This window comes from Ips typographus, linkage group LG10 (assembly GCF_016097725.1).
Source record: "Ips typographus isolate SLU linkage group LG10, UJ_Ityp_2.0, whole genome shotgun sequence".
Taxonomy (NCBI): Eukaryota; Metazoa; Arthropoda; class Insecta; order Coleoptera; family Curculionidae; genus Ips; species Ips typographus.
In genome coordinates, this window is record NC_138431.1 from 7,434,997 (window position 1) to 7,451,048 (window position 16,052).

At 39.7% G+C, this 16,052-nt stretch overlaps 2 protein-coding genes across 15 annotated transcripts in view; one reads left to right on the forward strand and one right to left on the reverse strand.

Annotated features, from left to right (window-relative positions):
• The window catches only part of Sh (Potassium voltage-gated channel protein Shaker), a 50,482-nt gene extending 42,104 nt beyond the window's left edge, over positions 1 to 8,378 (forward strand). For 7 of the 13 annotated variants that reach the window (XM_081987690.1, XM_081987691.1, XM_081987698.1 and 4 more), the window contains 9 exons: positions 400 to 523; positions 1,230 to 1,517; positions 1,577 to 1,798; positions 1,854 to 2,084; positions 2,139 to 2,310; positions 2,715 to 2,844; positions 4,391 to 4,598; positions 4,652 to 4,805; positions 5,335 to 8,378. In XM_081987690.1, coding sequence (XP_081843816.1) covers positions 400 to 523; positions 1,230 to 1,517; positions 1,577 to 1,798; positions 1,854 to 2,084; positions 2,139 to 2,310; positions 2,715 to 2,844; positions 4,391 to 4,598; positions 4,652 to 4,798 — 1,522 coding nt within the window. In that variant the 3' untranslated portion in view covers positions 4,799 to 4,805; positions 5,335 to 8,378. Of the gene's footprint in view, positions 1 to 192; positions 335 to 399; positions 524 to 1,229; positions 1,518 to 1,576; positions 1,799 to 1,853; positions 2,085 to 2,138; positions 2,311 to 2,714; positions 2,845 to 3,098; positions 3,236 to 4,390; positions 4,599 to 4,651; positions 4,806 to 5,334 lie in introns of those variants that run through there. The other 6 variants (XM_081987695.1, XM_081987692.1, XM_081987702.1 and 3 more) reach the window with 6 other exon arrangements.
• Positions 8,379 to 8,436: 58 nt separating this feature from the next.
• Positions 8,437 to 16,021, reverse strand: GCS2alpha (glucosidase 2 subunit alpha). Of its 2 annotated transcripts, XM_081987680.1 has the most exons (15): positions 15,974 to 15,992; positions 15,862 to 15,914; positions 15,107 to 15,208; positions 14,814 to 15,053; positions 14,587 to 14,763; positions 14,437 to 14,531; positions 14,288 to 14,387; positions 14,147 to 14,230; positions 13,842 to 14,091; positions 11,062 to 11,806; positions 10,929 to 11,005; positions 10,468 to 10,869; positions 8,894 to 9,120; positions 8,740 to 8,840; positions 8,437 to 8,682 (listed from the first exon to the last, which is right to left on the reverse strand). In XM_081987680.1, the coding sequence occupies exons 2-15, from the start codon at positions 15,870 to 15,872 to the stop codon at positions 8,573 to 8,575; spliced, it is 2,721 nt and encodes a 906-aa protein (XP_081843806.1). In that variant the 5' UTR covers positions 15,873 to 15,914; positions 15,974 to 15,992; the 3' UTR covers positions 8,437 to 8,572. The 2 variants fall into 2 exon arrangements, with proteins under 2 accessions (XP_081843806.1, XP_081843805.1); XM_081987679.1 differs by having other exon boundaries at positions 15,862 to 16,021.
• Between the last annotated feature and the right edge of the window lie 31 nt (positions 16,022 to 16,052).

Genomic DNA, 16,052 nt, shown 5'->3' on the forward strand with positions numbered 1-16,052 from the left:
ATGTAAACGCTGGTGGAAATTGGAATATATTTTGAAACATTCTAAGAGAGACACAAAGTGTGTTTAGAAAATTGAACCAAATCCGGTAAATCAGGTGGCCTATTATAATCAAGGTATGCAAGTCGACCTAGTTAGATTTTTTTTGGTTCCTTTTAAGTACAAACTTGATACATACGAAGGTAAAAAAATGTTTAGCAATTTAATACAAAACCTCGTATGGTAGGTACGTTGATCAGGTAGTCGTACTAGTTTGATTTATTAAGTGTAGTTTGTTAATCATGAAACAGTGTTGTGACTTTATCGTATCTTCGGCCATTGGAAAAAAGGCACATTGGTTGGAACTAAACAGGATTGAAGGCAAGAAATTCTTAAGTGATTGAAAGTGTGTTTTTGTTTTAGGTCGCTGCCCAAGCTCAGCAGCCAGGACGAGGACGGGCACACCCCCCACTCCCAGTTCACTGGAGTTGCGCACTTCGAGCCCATCCCACACGATCACGATTTTTGCGAACGCGTTGTCATTAACGTAAGTTTTGTCATTTGGTGGTACCGTCCGTTGAGATTGTACAGTTGCCAACCGATTGTCGTGTGAGGAAAAACTCAAAACAAAATAAGCTGGATCGTTAATGACGGTTAATGGACATCGGGCACAATTTTTGGCACATTTTTCTAAAACACTCGGAAAGATTCATTACTTTTTGGACGTTCCATTTTGATTTAATGTTTTGTAAACACCACTAAAAACGTCCTTTTTTAATGTGCCATGGCTTAACCCAAGGCAACATCAATAAAGGACAAGTTTTCAAGTTTTATTAGAGTTATTCTGACAACATTGCAGTTTATATGCACACACTAGATAGATTGTCATGCACTATGGTAGGATTTTTGACTTGAAACTCCAATTTTTAAAAGCTTCCAAATGCTTCTGAAGCAGCATAGAGGTTTTCAATTAGTCTAGAAGCTTTCAAAACAATCTAAAAGCATCCGAATGATTCTAGAGCGGTTGAAAAATTTTCAAATGTTCCTGAGACAGTATAGAAGTTTTCAAAAGCTTTTGGAACAATCTAAAAGCTTCCAAATGTTCTTCAACTAGTCTAGAAGCTTTCAAAAGCCGTGGTCCAATGGAACTGAGCTAGTCGTCCTTAAGAGTATCAGATCAAAATGCACTATATTTGTCTATAGGATTCCTTTAGTTTATTACACTTATTTAGCCAAAAAATTAACTTTTGTAGGTTAGTGGTCTTCGATTCGAAACGCAGTTGCGTACCCTAAACCAATTCCCCGACACATTGCTGGGCGATCCAGCGCGTCGAATCCGTTACTTTGATCCGTTGCGCAATGAGTACTTCTTCGACCGGAACCGGCCCTCGTTCGACGCCATTTTGTACTATTATCAGTCGGGTGGACGGCTACGGCGTCCAGTCAACGTGCCCCTGGACGTATTCAGCGAGGAGATCAAGTTCTACGAGCTGGGCGAGCCGGCCATCAGCAAGTTTAGGGAAGACGAAGGATTTATTAAGGTTAGGTGACTGCAACGTTGACTGTTGGGTCACGCGATTGTTGATTTCCGTCTATTAAGCAGGAAGAAGAAAAACCGTTACCCGGACGAGAGTTTCAGCGGGACGTGTGGCTGTTGTTCGAGTATCCGGAATCGTCGCAGGCGGCCCGCGTCGTGGCCATTATTTCCGTCTTCGTTATTCTCCTGTCGATCGTCATTTTCTGTTTGGAGACTTTGCCCGAGTTCAAACACTACAAAGTCTTCAACACCACCACCAACGGCACCAAAATCGAAGAGGACGAGGTTAGGCTGTTCAGTAGTCAATACAGAGCAGAATCATGTGTGATTTTTGCACCAGGTGCCGGACATTACGGACCCCTTCTTCCTGATCGAAACGATCTGCATCGTGTGGTTCACGTTCGAACTCTCGGTGCGGTTCCTAGCCTGTCCTAACAAGTTGCACTTCTTCCGTGACGTCATGAACTTCATCGACATCATCGCCATCATTCCGTATTTCATCACGTTGGCCACGGTGGTGGCCGAGGAGGAGGACACGCTGCAATTGCCCAGGGCTCCGGTCAGTCCTCAGGTAATTTACGCGATTTCATTTTTAACGAAATTCTAATCGATTTTCTTTTGACAGGACAAAAGCACAAACCAAGCCATGTCACTGGCGATCCTCCGAGTGATTCGATTGGTGCGAGTCTTCCGAATATTCAAGCTCAGTAGGCACAGCAAAGGCCTGCAAATATTGGGCCGAACTCTTAAGGCCAGTATGCGCGAGTTGGGCCTTCTCATTTTCTTCCTGTTTATCGGTAAGTGATCGTTTCGCTTTTGTAACGCTTGCTCACTACTGTTCTACCTCCCATCGTCTCTTTAGAGGTACGTTTAAGGATGATTATGAGTATAATTTAACAGTTTCAACTGTTAGCGTCCTATAGAAGACGAAAGGTCAATAAGGGCCTATTTTTTTATATTTGACAAGGCTAAAATTAACTACGTTGTTATGCCATTTCATTTCTGTCATATATTGGGTGTTCCACCATTTTGAATTACACAAATGTAAAATTTAAATAACTAGAACACCTTTTTGTGTTAATTAAGTGTCATTCTAGACAGAGATCATGAAATAGTTATAAAATGTCTAAGTGATACTAATGATTGATCTTGGATTGTAATATAAATTTGGATGGTATTTTATAATGAACCATGCTCCCAGGCGTGGTACTGTTCTCCAGCATAGTGTACTTTGCGGAGGCGGGAATCGAGCGTACCACCTTCAAATCGATTCCGGACGCGTTCTGGTGGGCGGTCGTCACCATGACGACCGTGGGCTATGGCGACATGAGGTACCGTCGACAGAACTTGTACCGTTTTTTTCTGTTAATTTTAACTAGTACAGTGTGCTCGTGTGCCCTTTGAATGTGTTTTTTGCTGCTGCTGCTGTTCGTGGTGGTGGCGCTGACGGTGATGGTGGTCGTGGCGGTCGGACAACTTCGAGATGTTCCTCGCTCATCTCCTTGTCTCACTCACTCACATTACGATCATCATCTCCAGGTTGTCCTAAGCCGCGCGTTGCTAGTCGTTGTGGTGTTGTTTGCAGGTGTCGTGCTGTTCTCGTCGGCCGTGTACTTCGCCGAGGCCGGCAGCGAGAATTCCTTCTTCAAGTCCATCCCGGACGCGTTCTGGTGGGCCGTCGTCACCATGACGACCGTGGGCTACGGCGACATGACGTATGATGTATACACACACGGCATATTCAGATTTAGTTGCCTATTTCCACCGTAGCTCGTTTTCTCAAAAAAAAAAAATTTAATTAAAAATACTAACAACTCAAAACTTGATTCATCTACAGTTTCTCTCTCAGGTTGTTTCAATGTTTTTCTTGTGACTAAATTGTTTTTCTCACTCTTATCTGACCAGCCCATCAGGCAATTTCTCTATTTGGAGCAATTGTCTAGTTGGGTTTATATGAATGACATGACAGTTTTAAACTAAACTCTTTGGTATAAACAATAAGTTTCAGTAAACTGAGAGAAAAAAAAAACACACGACTACTCACTATACGAAAATTCTTTGCTCCAAAGAACGCGTCCAAATGGCACTTATCTATACGTTGCCATCACTCTCACTCTCTCTCTTTCTCCATCACATGTCCCCCTTCTTCTTCAATGTTGTGACGCTGATCATGCTCGATGTACAAATGCTTGACAATGCATTTTCTTATTTTGAGATTAATCTACTTACATATGGTATGGTATTGGCTATTATATTATTATAGAGCCGGTTTCTGTCTAGGAACAAAGAATTTTCCGGTTTTTGTTCACTCACACACTAAATGTGTCGATACGATTTGGCAACGTCTTCCTTGTCACTCGCAAGTTAGCTAATGAAATAGTGTAACGTTGCCAAATTGTAGCAAAACACACCCCTAATAGTTTCACCTGCATGCGCTTTTTGAATTCAAAATTTAGTTAGAACGGCTGTAGCACCATTAAATGGCCAATAGAGTGCTTCCAACCCTAACCACGATAAAGTGTCTGCAGTGGTGCCACACCACAGCAACTGTCAAATTTGGGACTAAACTGTCCTTATATAACTCAGTTGTTTGACATTTTCACTACAAACACATATAGGGTGATCCAATGAGTATTCAAATTGGATCAGCCTGCAAGTGGCAATATACAAAAAACTGACAACATTGTCTTGCTAATTAATCACTAATTAATGTCACCCGGTCCTCTCTACCCCCTCCTACTAGTAATGTATTGCATGCGCAGGCTTTAAATGTTTTCGAGTGATGTTAAGTTGGTTTGCGTTACGTCAACTGTAACGCAAACGTGTCACTGTGACACTGACGATCAATTTGAAGTGACGTGAAGTATCGAATTACAGGCCGGTCGGTGTTTGGGGCAAGATTGTGGGTTCGTTATGCGCGATTGCTGGCGTATTGACGATCGCCCTTCCGGTGCCGGTCATCGTCTCCAACTTCAACTACTTCTATCATCGTGAAACCGACCAGGAAGAAATGCAATCACAGAACTTTAATCACGTGACCAGCTGTCCGTACCTGCCGGGCACGTTGGGCCAGCACATGAAGAAGGTACACGCACGCCAAATGTTTGTTGTTTTTATGTGAATTAATTTGTTTTTTAGGGTTCATTGAGTGAATCTTCGAGCGATTTGGTCGAACTGGAAGAAGGATTGTTGGTGACACGCGACCAACTGGCCAGAAAACAAAACTGCAACCCGCGCAGGCACAACAATAATATTAATGCCGTTACTATGGAGACTGACGTTTGACTACAAGGTAGTTTTTTAATGACAAATTAAGTTTAGCCATGGCCGTCCACGACCTTCTCAATTAAAATTTCGGCCGTTTTTAAGGCGCATGACACGAATTTTGAAAACCGCTCGATACGAATCGGCCGCCCTTCAGGTGGCTGGCATGGACCCCCCCTTTCACTGTTGCCACATTGTCACTGATTTCCTTTTAATTTTGGTTGGTCAGTTTTATAGACTCGAATTATTAGATCGATATCTTCAGTGAACTTGCGAAAGTTTTCAAACGTGACGAAGAGAAGAACAAACTTACTTTGACTTAAATGTTGAATGTTTAGATAGCAAAGTTGATTTGGATGATTGATTAAGTTACTATTTTTTTAAATTTTATTATTGTTTTTTAATATTATTTGTAATAATTACAAAATAGGTCGCATTCAAGTGGACACTCTATGAAGCGTGTAATTTAACAAATGTAACTGTCAAATTCACTCTGCACGCTCCATGGTGAGTCAGAACAAACAGAGTGACATTTTTAAGAGATTTGTAATTTTCAGTGATGGATGCTTTGCGTCCCCACAACCCTCCAAACCCTCCGAATCGTATTGTGGTCCGGACTAGCCCTCCTGCCGTTCGCCTGGCAACGTTGCCGAATCTTAGTTTATTAGCGGAGGATCGGACAAAACGAAGTAGCCAAACCTCCCGGCGTCGGGCTAGTTCTAGTTCGATAATATTAACCGTAGGCAATGCGGTGCGTATAAGGACACCCATCAATAAACTGATACAAATTTTTCACGTACTTTCGGTACTGTTAATAGTGCGGTGCTGTGTTGAGTGTGATGTTCGCAAAAAAAGTGTGATGGAAACTGAAACGGTTCGAGATTAACACGGTGATTGGGGGCGTCGACGAACAGACGCCGTTTAGTTCTTGTCCACCTCGAGGAGGTTAGATGTAAAATTGCTTTCGTGGGCACGCAAGATTCCATTTAGTTTTTAACTTTAAAACGCCGAAAAGCTTCAATTCGTCTAACTGACAGTGATCACGTGGCAATTTTCCATCTCTTTCTCGGGAAAACAATCGTTTTTATTAGGGTGAGATATCCTGCCAAAAAATTATAATACATAATAGAATTACATTAATGGATAAGTTTAAACCTAATAATTCGCCGTAAATATTATTAAAAATTGACCGAGTCGAAGCCAATATAGTGAGCCCGCCACTGATGTTCTTTCCCCTTAAAACAGTCAAACTCAATTTCAGTCTGTGATATGTACTACAATTTGGCAACGTCGACAGTTACCTTAAGTGTCTGACCCGGCCAACTCACTTTTATCTATCTATTTGCTTAGAAGCGTACGAAGTTAAATCTCCCCTTAGATAGCACTAGGACATTTGAAATTTTTAGCGACTTTTAACATATTATCGTTAAGAATTTATAGGTAATCTATCTAGCCAAAGACGTTGCCGGGTCGACTCCAAATCACACTTTTTGTAAACTGTCGCTTTCAAATGTGCAGTAATTGCGTCAATCACAATAGTGAACTGGAAAGTGACATCACAAAACTATCAAAAACAAGGGTCAAACAACATCAGTGGAGCGCTATGAATTATAAAACAAAAATTAAACGATGCTGTGTAGTGCTCATTCACACCAAACGGAGTCGCGTCAGAGACGACGTCAAAGGCTACTTTGACGATGTCCCTAACGTTCTCAAAGTTATTGAAAAAAAAAATGTAATTAGTTCCAGCACTGTTTTAAGTGCTTGTATTTTTGGGCTGTGTGAAGCTTATTTACCTAGGGTTGGATTAGCTTTTAGCCCTTGTTACATATCCACCCACGTAGAGGGGCAAATCGGCCGCGATGAGCTCTTCGGACGGCGCCTCGATCCGGTCCTGACCGACGTCGAAAAATTCATTTCATATCATTGTGAGGACCACTCAAAAAATATTGATTTTCGCTCATCATATCAAAATGGATGTCGGTTAGTAACGGGTGTCGTTTGGTTAGACTAAAGTCTGTCAAAGATATGTTTACAGTCAGAAATGTGATATACGTCATCCATATTATACTGCGAGTTTCCAGTAATAACTCAATATTGAGCTTACAGATTTATTTAAATTCCAGACACCCTACAAATTTACTTAAATCTTTCATACCGGGTGTCTTGTAACAACTTACAAATGGTGGCTTTTTTCGGTAAACTAATTAACTTCTCCGGTCTGTGTAACTAACACTAAACCATATAGACTAAGTATAGACAGACAAACAGTGGCAATGCAACTGAAAATTAATTTAAGTAAGCAGCGTGAGATGGCGCCACTAAACGCAAATTTCGCGTAATTTTAATGCCAGGCGCAGCAATTCCCGATCTTTTGACTGTTGGAAAACGTCAGTTTTAATAAGGCGTTGTCTAGTTGTCACGTGACCATTTGTACCTTAAAATGATGATTTAGAGTTTAAAACTAAAAAAACAGTCACGTAGATTAAAAATGAAATTTGCGCATTGAAAAACGTCACGTGACCGTCAGGATTTCGGTTTGACATCTTGACGGTCACGTGTGTCATCCCAACTGAAAAACGAGTACGTGAGCCTTCAAATGACATTTAAAACTATCATGTGACATTATAAATTCCATTTTTAATCTTAAAAGAGTCACGTGACCTTCAGGATTCTGTTTTGACGTTAAAGAGTCCCGTAACTTTTAAATTAGATAGAATCTTTATTATCGATCGATACCACAAACCAGAAATTCTTATCACAGTCCAGCAAAAGAAAGTGGATCATGGGAAATACTGCAAAAGTTGACAACTACGTCTGTAATGACAAGCTGTATTAGCGCCATCTCTTAAGAGTTTACCTACAACTGAAGCGGCCGAAATACATTAGGTTAGGGTTAGGCTTCCTTTTTGGGTGTCACTTTAATTACATTGCTCTAAACTAAGACTAAGGCAACCCCGCCCAGTAAAACACACAAATGAAAGACACTCGGTATAAAAGTAGTTGAAAAAAATCGGGATCGAATCGAGACGACCGAAGAGTCGGTCGCGAATCCGCGCAACCAGTTTCGAAGTAAAATCGAACGCGAACATCGTTGTAATCATTGTAATTGTGTAGATAATCAAGTAATCAAAAAATTAAAAAACAACCCGAACAATAAAACCGGTTTCGTTTTAACTGTGTAAAGAAAAAAACAAAAACTGAAACAATGTACGATTGTTTGTGGAACGCTCGTGTTAATGTTAGATAAATAATTTTGGTTGGTATTTCTTTTTAAAGGTATAATTTTGACTGAAGTGGGACTCGGTGCGTCCTTCAGTGCTTTGTTTTTGGAAAATGATAGTACTGGGAACGATCCACGCTAATTTGCCTTGAATTTCAGGGTTTATATACAGAGTGACTATAAAAGATTTTCAACGCCCAGTAACTGAGTTAAGAGGCAAATTTGTGTAAGACCGCGTCAGTGCCATTACGAGAATTCGAAACACTTTGCGTTCATTATTATGATTAAATTATTGTGAATCAGTATGGATCTAGTCATGTTTGTTACAATTTAAAATATTTTATAAATGTTGATTAATATACGACATTCCTATTTCAACTAGAAGTGTTTTTGTTGTCTTTTGGAAAAGAAAGTGAGCTAGAAAAAAAATAATCCACCTTTTCTCCATAATTTGTATATAAAACGAAACTCTACCACTATTTTGAACGAAAATCATCACAATTTACACACCCCAAGTACGACAAAAAAAAAATTATTAAAAGCAAAAATATTACTTACATATTGCTCTCAACTTAAACTAATTGTATGTTGAACGGTTCCCGAACCGACACTCCCGGCTTTCTTACGGTCAAAGACCTAGACTCCGAGTCGTAGAAAGTCTCCAAATCTACACTTCCCAAACCTAAAAAAGAAAACACAAAATAACCTCCACACTATCACTTTACACAACTACTACTACTTTTGCTAGTCAGTTTAGCTCCTTTGATCCCCGTTGGGGCACCCAAAATCACCACACGTTCAATCCACTCTTCAGTGGCGTAATCAGTCTTGTCAATCAAGCTACAACAAATTAATTTAATAAGTTCACTCCAGTTCTGTTTAGTACTCATTACCTGCTGGTTAGTTGGTTTTTATCAAAATTAAAGTGCAGGTACAAGTATTTCTTGTCGTTTTTGTACTCGAAACTCTCGTAATCGTCCACAAACAAAGTGCCCGACGCTTTCAGGTTCTCGTCCAGAGCCACGTACAGAGTAAAGGGGTCGCGGCGCATCGAAGCTGTGGATCTTCGAGGACGATCTTTACGCGGTATAATTGCTCCACCACGGTAAAACACCACGTACTGTAATGGAATAGCCTGTTAAACTTTCAAAAAAGTCAACTTTTAAAGCTAATCAAGTATTTTGCCACCTGTACGTGTACCACACTCTAAAGTTTTCATTTTCATATAAAATTTACGTAAAAACTAGTCGAAATTGTAAAAAAAAGGTTTAAAACTGGTCGCAAACGTCAACTTAACATTTACACGACGCCATTACGTTTTCAACTGCGGCTACGTCAGTACGTCACACTGGCTGTCATCTGTGCATAAAATACTAACCATGGAGTACGTTCAGTTTTGATATAATCACGTGACTGTATTATTTATATTAAATGCAATATATAGAACGTGAAGTAAAGTTTGTTTGGTGTTATATTTGCAGAAGATCCTATTTCAGCTTAAGATATTAATTATAAATGAATTGTCAAGAAACTTTACAGCATAAAAAACATGTAAAGAAAAATTGTAATGTTCTGAATATGAAAATTTTAAAATACATGCATTAAAACGAGCTATTATGCCTTACATTTCAATATTCAATGTACTGTTAAAGTACAAAATTATAGTGTCACTTTGACGTTTTTCCGTCTGGCGCTGTCACTACAAATTTTTCCGGACAAGTTGTACACGGTGGTCAAATAAAGCATTGTTTTAGCTAAATTTTGATAAAAAAATCCACCCTGTAGCTCATCTACAACCAAAGTTACGGCCTGTCAAAGTAAAGAGTGCTTTGTTGGTTTTAGCTTAGAGTGTCACTTTGACGTTTTTTCGTCTGGCGATGTCACTACAAATTTTTTCGGGTAAGTTGTACAGGGTGGTCAAATAAAACATTGTTTTAGCTAAATTTGAAATCAATGACGATAGATCGTGTTCTACGTAAAAAAGTGCCTTAATAATGTCTTAGTTTCAAAACTGTCTTTGGTTTTGTTAAAGAATGTTTCAAGCCACACAAGTTTCAAGATATTATTCCACCAAATGCTACTGTGATAGATAGGCAACCCATTATTGTTGTTCGTGTAACTGCGGTTGCCTACTACAGATCGCACGTCAAGATAGCCATGAGCAGAATTAATCTATAGCCTATCAAAGATAAGATTGCAGTGACGTCACAAGTACAATTAACACTATAAAGGGCCAATTTTATAGGTTCAGTTTAACGTTAATCTAGAGTTTAAACTCTAAAATTAGCATAGCATTCCTTAATGGAATAACCATGTTAAAATTTGCTTAGGTTAGGTTGGGTTCTCTAAAACTTTCCCTCATTTAACCGATTTAACCGCTCTTACGGTAACAGAGATCTAGAAGCAATTTGGGACACACTGTATGTTTTGGTTACATGTGACAAATGGAATCTATGCTTAAACTTACCTTATCCAAATCGACTGGAATTCTGTAAGTACCGCCCTGGTACAGCTTGAAATCTTGAAAATCGTACCACCTGGCGGAAGAGCCCCCTGGCAAGTATATCTCGGCTGACGATTGGCCAGGCTCCGTTACCGGTCTAGCCAACACCGAGTGTCCCACCAACACCTCATTGTCAATGTCTAGCACATTTTCATCTTCTGGATAGTGATAGAACAAGGGACGAATCACCGGTTCTCCTGTCACTTCATGTTCGAAGAACGTTGTGTACCACAACGGTAAATGAGCATAACGGAAACGTAGCGCTGTTCTAATGCGATTAATCACGTCGTCCGAGAAGAGATACGGTTCTCTGCGTCTGGTGTCGATGTGTGCATGCCCGCGGAAGAATGGCAACCAGATGGCACCCTGTAAATCCAGCAATCCATGAAACTTGATTTGTTCTACAGTTTTAGGTAATTAAGTACCTGATACCATCGTTGCAACAGTTCAGTGTCTGGGTTATTGAAGAAACCTCCTACGTCGGCACCGCAAAAACTGATACCTAACCGAAACCCTCATTAAAACTCCGTCAAGGCTGCTTTAGAAACTTCAACTCACCTCCAATAGCCTCAGAAAGACACATGGGAAAACTGGCAGCTAAATGTGACCATTTGGCATCGTTGTCACCAGTCCACATAGCAGCGTAACGTTGCGAACCGGCAAAGTGTCCTCGAGTTAATATGAAAGGTCTTTTATGGGGTGAACGCAGTAATAAGCCTTCAAAAGTGGCAATAACGTTGCTCAAAGCGTATTCGTTATGCACGTCTCGATGTTCCCATCCACCAAAATGCACCACATCCTTGGGCATGGTCACTTCAGGTCCGTTAAACACGGAAGGTTCGTTCATGTCATTCCAAATCCACACGTCATGCGTGGTCCCTTTGAACACATCCAAACCGTACAATTTCTTGTAGTAGTCACGAGTGGCCGGATTCCAGAAGTCGGGGTAGGACGAGCTGCCCGGCCAGCACCAACCCTCGTACACCGTACCGTCCTTGTTTTTCACGTAGAAATCGTACTTGAGCAGTTCTTCGTGCACGAAATAGCCGGATTCACGTTTTACGTGCGGATCGATAATCACGACCAGTTTGCGACCCGTCGCCGTTATGTTGCTAATCATATTTTCCGGATTCGAAAATTTGATCGGTTCCCACGTAAAGTATTTACGGCCCTCGGTGTAGTCGATGTCTAGCCACATCACGTCCAGCGGTAAATTGTGTTTGTCGAAATTGGCCACCACGGTAGTGACGTCGTCTTGAGTGATGTAGTTCCAACGACTTTGGTGATACGCAAGCGTGAAAAGCTGTTTAAAATTTATAAATCAATTAGTTTTTAAATACTGTTTTTCTAAGATTTGTTTTATTTAATACAAAGCTGAATAACTTGTGTTTCTGTTGAAAATTCCTAATAATTCCCAATAACTAACCTAACCTAGCCTAACACACCCTTTTTAATTAAAAAAAGTAAAAATAAGAAAATATGGGTGCAGATATCAAATGCTGCTTATTTTAAATGGAACACCCTGTATATTTTTTTTATTTTTGTATTCAAAGTCAAATTCTAGATAAGACAAGGTTGTTCTAGGAGTGGGTGCAGAAAAACGTCAAATTATATAATACAGTGTGGTCAAAAAATCCGTTCTAAAATAGGTCAGAAAGTGTAGCTTTTCAAAGGGAACACTCCTTATTCTTATAATTCTGTCTGATTCTCTACTCAAAATTAAAAAAAGTTTGTATTACGTCACATATTTTAAAAAAAATTCATTCTTTAAATTGATACATTGAACCATCCTGTAACTGTCAAAATAACCGAGTTAATGAAGATTAAAGCTGTCAAATTCAGTCAAAACTGTCTTTATTGTCACACACAACACTTTGTATAAACTTAGACATTCGACGCTTTTTGTGACAAACACATCAAATTCATGAAAATTCACTTAAAAACTGGAAATTGACTTTAAAATCTTAAAAATTGAGTTGGAAACTAGAAATTGACATCAAATTCATGAAAATTTACTTAAAAACTGCAAATTGACTTCAAAAACTTAAAAATTTGAGTTGGAAACGGCCACTTGTATTGATAGGTTGCTTCGTTTGGCCGTCAGAGGGCTCCAAAGCTAACTAAATATTTTCCTTGACTGTTACCGCTCTAATTTCTTTAAAGACTTTTTTTTTAAATCGAGCAGGTACGGCCCTGATATAAATCTAAAGTAGTAGTATCATTAAGGTCGATTTTCGCTTGCACTAACTGGCCAACATAACGCAAAACCCATTAGGATAGTGACGGTGTTTCAGGCAAATTTGACCCTTACGAAAATTGTCATTTATTCAAGAAATTTCCAAGCATTACGTCGTGATAGACCTAGTAAGTCAGGTGACCGTGTTTTGCTAATTTTCTAGGGTTAAATTAGCCTTTAACCTGTCAAAAAGTGTTTGTGGTACACACTGTCACTAAACCGCAAATAACACGTGTATTTGTAACACTCTGTATATACTTTTATACGTCAATGAATAGTTAATAAAATGAGCTTTCTAAAAATATCCCAATTGGGTTGATAAGTTAGTATACCAGGTGTCCAAGAGCACCCTGGACATAGGAGATTAACATGGGAAAACGGTTTTGATTTTTTTGCGCCTGTACGGTTGATTTGATTGAAAAATCGTATTAATGAAAGTTGTAGTACCTATCACGGACTAATTTTCTGTATTTTTTTCAGATCTCTAACTTGAGCCCTTTCGTCGTAAAACACGAACAAAAATGCGAAAATTTAAACTTTTTACCTGCACTGTATAAGCGGTTGTCGAGCAACCGTACCAGCAACAATGAAATGTTTACCCGTTGCCCGACAACCGCCTATACAGTGCAGGCCAAAAGTTTAAATTTTCTCATTTTTGTTCATGTTTTACGACGAAAGGGCTCAAGTTAGAGATCCTAAAAAATACAGAAAATTAGTCCGTGATAGGTACTACAACTTTTATTAATACGATTTTTCAATCAAATCAACCGTACAGGCGCAAAAAAATCAAAACCGTTTTCCCATGTTAATCTCCTATGTCCAGGGTGCTCTTGGACACCTGGTATATATTAGTTAGTCAGTTAGTATAGTTTTTTTATCACTTTTTTGGTGCATTCTCTTGTTTAATCCTCAATAACTCGCTTATTTGAACAGTTTTTGGTAGAGTTTTATACGTCAATTGATAGCCAATGAAATGAGCTTTCTAAAAATATCCCAATTTGGGTTGATAGGTTAGATGGTTTTGCCGCTAGAGGGCGTCAAAGTCGACTCATTTCTTCATGACTTTTTTGGTGGATTTTTTCGTTTAATCGTCAAAACTTACCTGAGGTAAAATAGAAACGCCAGTCAAAGAGGCGTATTGTTTAATGGTGTCTTTGGGACTGGGACCCATCAATACGAAAAAGTCCATGGCGCCACTCTCACTCATAAAACGCACGTCCACGTTCGGTTGCGTGTTGGACCCGCTGACTAGATTCACTAGCGAAGCAACCACGTTGCCGTCTTTACTGTTGGTGACGTCCACCCACGTTTCGGCCGCATTATGCCAGAATACTGCCACTGTGTGTTTGGGGCTGTTCAAACATTTTTTGTCAAATGTTTTAGTTTCAGTGTATTTCATTAGCTCACCTGTGCGCGTGCACTAACGGCACTGCCCCGTACAGGGCCATGTTGGAGTTCAGCTCGTACTCAAACACATCCAAGTTGTACAACCTGCAAATGTGTTGTTTTAAAATATTTATTACTTACTTGCGGTTGTTGCAACCTGACCTGTAAGGTTCTGAACCGCTAGTAGTGCTCAAACCCAGATGGTCACCATGTTCTGGCAAACCATACACCCGTAAAGCTCCAGGAAAGTTAAAATCAGCGGCTGTAAATCACAGTTTAAACAATAACCTCACTAAGTATCTAAAAATTACCGATAGCTGAAGGACCTCGAGGTTTGTCGTCATGATGTGTCTTGAAGTTTTCCTCCCACGCTCCTGGGTCGTCTTTAATCTGAACGTCAATTTCCCTTAAAAAACAAACACATTCAAAACTGGTAACTTAGCCACTAACCAAACACTTACCCTTCTGCCGGTTTGGTCCTGTAGTGCTCAAAGGCAAACAACCCCTTGCCATTAACAACACTCACTAGGATATCTCCTTGATAAAATTCCAGCTTTAAAGGCTCAGCCGTCAGAACTACTTTGTTGTTTCCAGCCTTGACAGCGATGTGGTCTTGGTCGCGCTCCCCAATCTCTAACCTACAGACACTAAAATGAACTCCAGGACACTTAAAATTCAATACACTTACTGTGCAACCTGTGGTTCACCGTTTAGGGCAAACTGGGGCTTGTAGCGCGGATGGAGACCGTTAACTTCATCCACAGTGATTCGAAAAATGTTTCCAACTAGCGCGGTCAGCACCAGTTTAAGGTTGGCCGACGGCACCTCAGAGTTGACCACATTGAGCTCAACGCTGTTTTCGTTTACTTGTAAGCTGGACAGGTCAAGTTTGTAAGGTGTTTTGCCTTCTTCATATTTTCTCAAACGGCTGAAAAACACTTTTTTGTGAATGAGAAATTTTTAAGTGGATGAGTGACCTACCGACAGAAACTACTCTGGTCACAGGATTTAAAGTTGTTTTTGTCCACTGACAAGATGGTAGTGCAGGCAAAGGCTAGACATAGCCATAGAACAATTTGAAATCTGAAACAAATTAATTTTTAAATTGATAATTGTGTGGTGAATTTTCAAAGTTTCCATTCAAACTGTAAATTTTGTTTTGGTGCAATCCCTTGGTTAAGGCTCTGTAACTTCCATATTTACGTAGTTAGGGAGATTTATGAACATTTTAGGCAATATTCTAGACACTTTAAGCTAAATTGTGAAGGAACATTAGAGATGACGCCCTCTACTGTCCAAACTATGCAATTAACATTTTTTTGCAAGTGCAATAACATTTTTTTTTTAGTAGCAAATAGATAATTGATTGACACTGACGCCATCTAGTGATCAAACAATATAAGTGATAATTTTAATACCATAATTTAGATTTGTACTATCTATAGATACTTCAAAGCCCTTCAGCCCTACCCTAATATGCTTTTTGCGTTGTTAATTCCAGTTCCAGTCAGACTAGTCTAGCAAATGATCCAAACCTAATTTAGGACACTAGCAAGTACAAATTTGCTAATCCATAAAACAACTACACCTTAACAGGTAAAACGGCACAAACACTGTTTAACAGCCCTAAAAAGCACTTGAATGCCCGTTTGAAACTTTACGAGGCCGGTTTTCGCCCCCCACTTGTTTGCGAGCCAAACGATCGTAATTTACGAGTAAACCAAATAGCCACTTACTTGGAATCCATCGTGGTGGACCCGGAACGCACCGCTAAACCACCAAAATCTATCTGAAATAGATTATCAATTATTATAATAAATGAAACTGGAGTTTATGTAGTGTCATAACCTATAAAAACTGACGTGTCGATGCCCGATGCTCAGCTGTTTCGTTCTCGAACTCGAACGTCAGCCGTGCCGGTATTGCA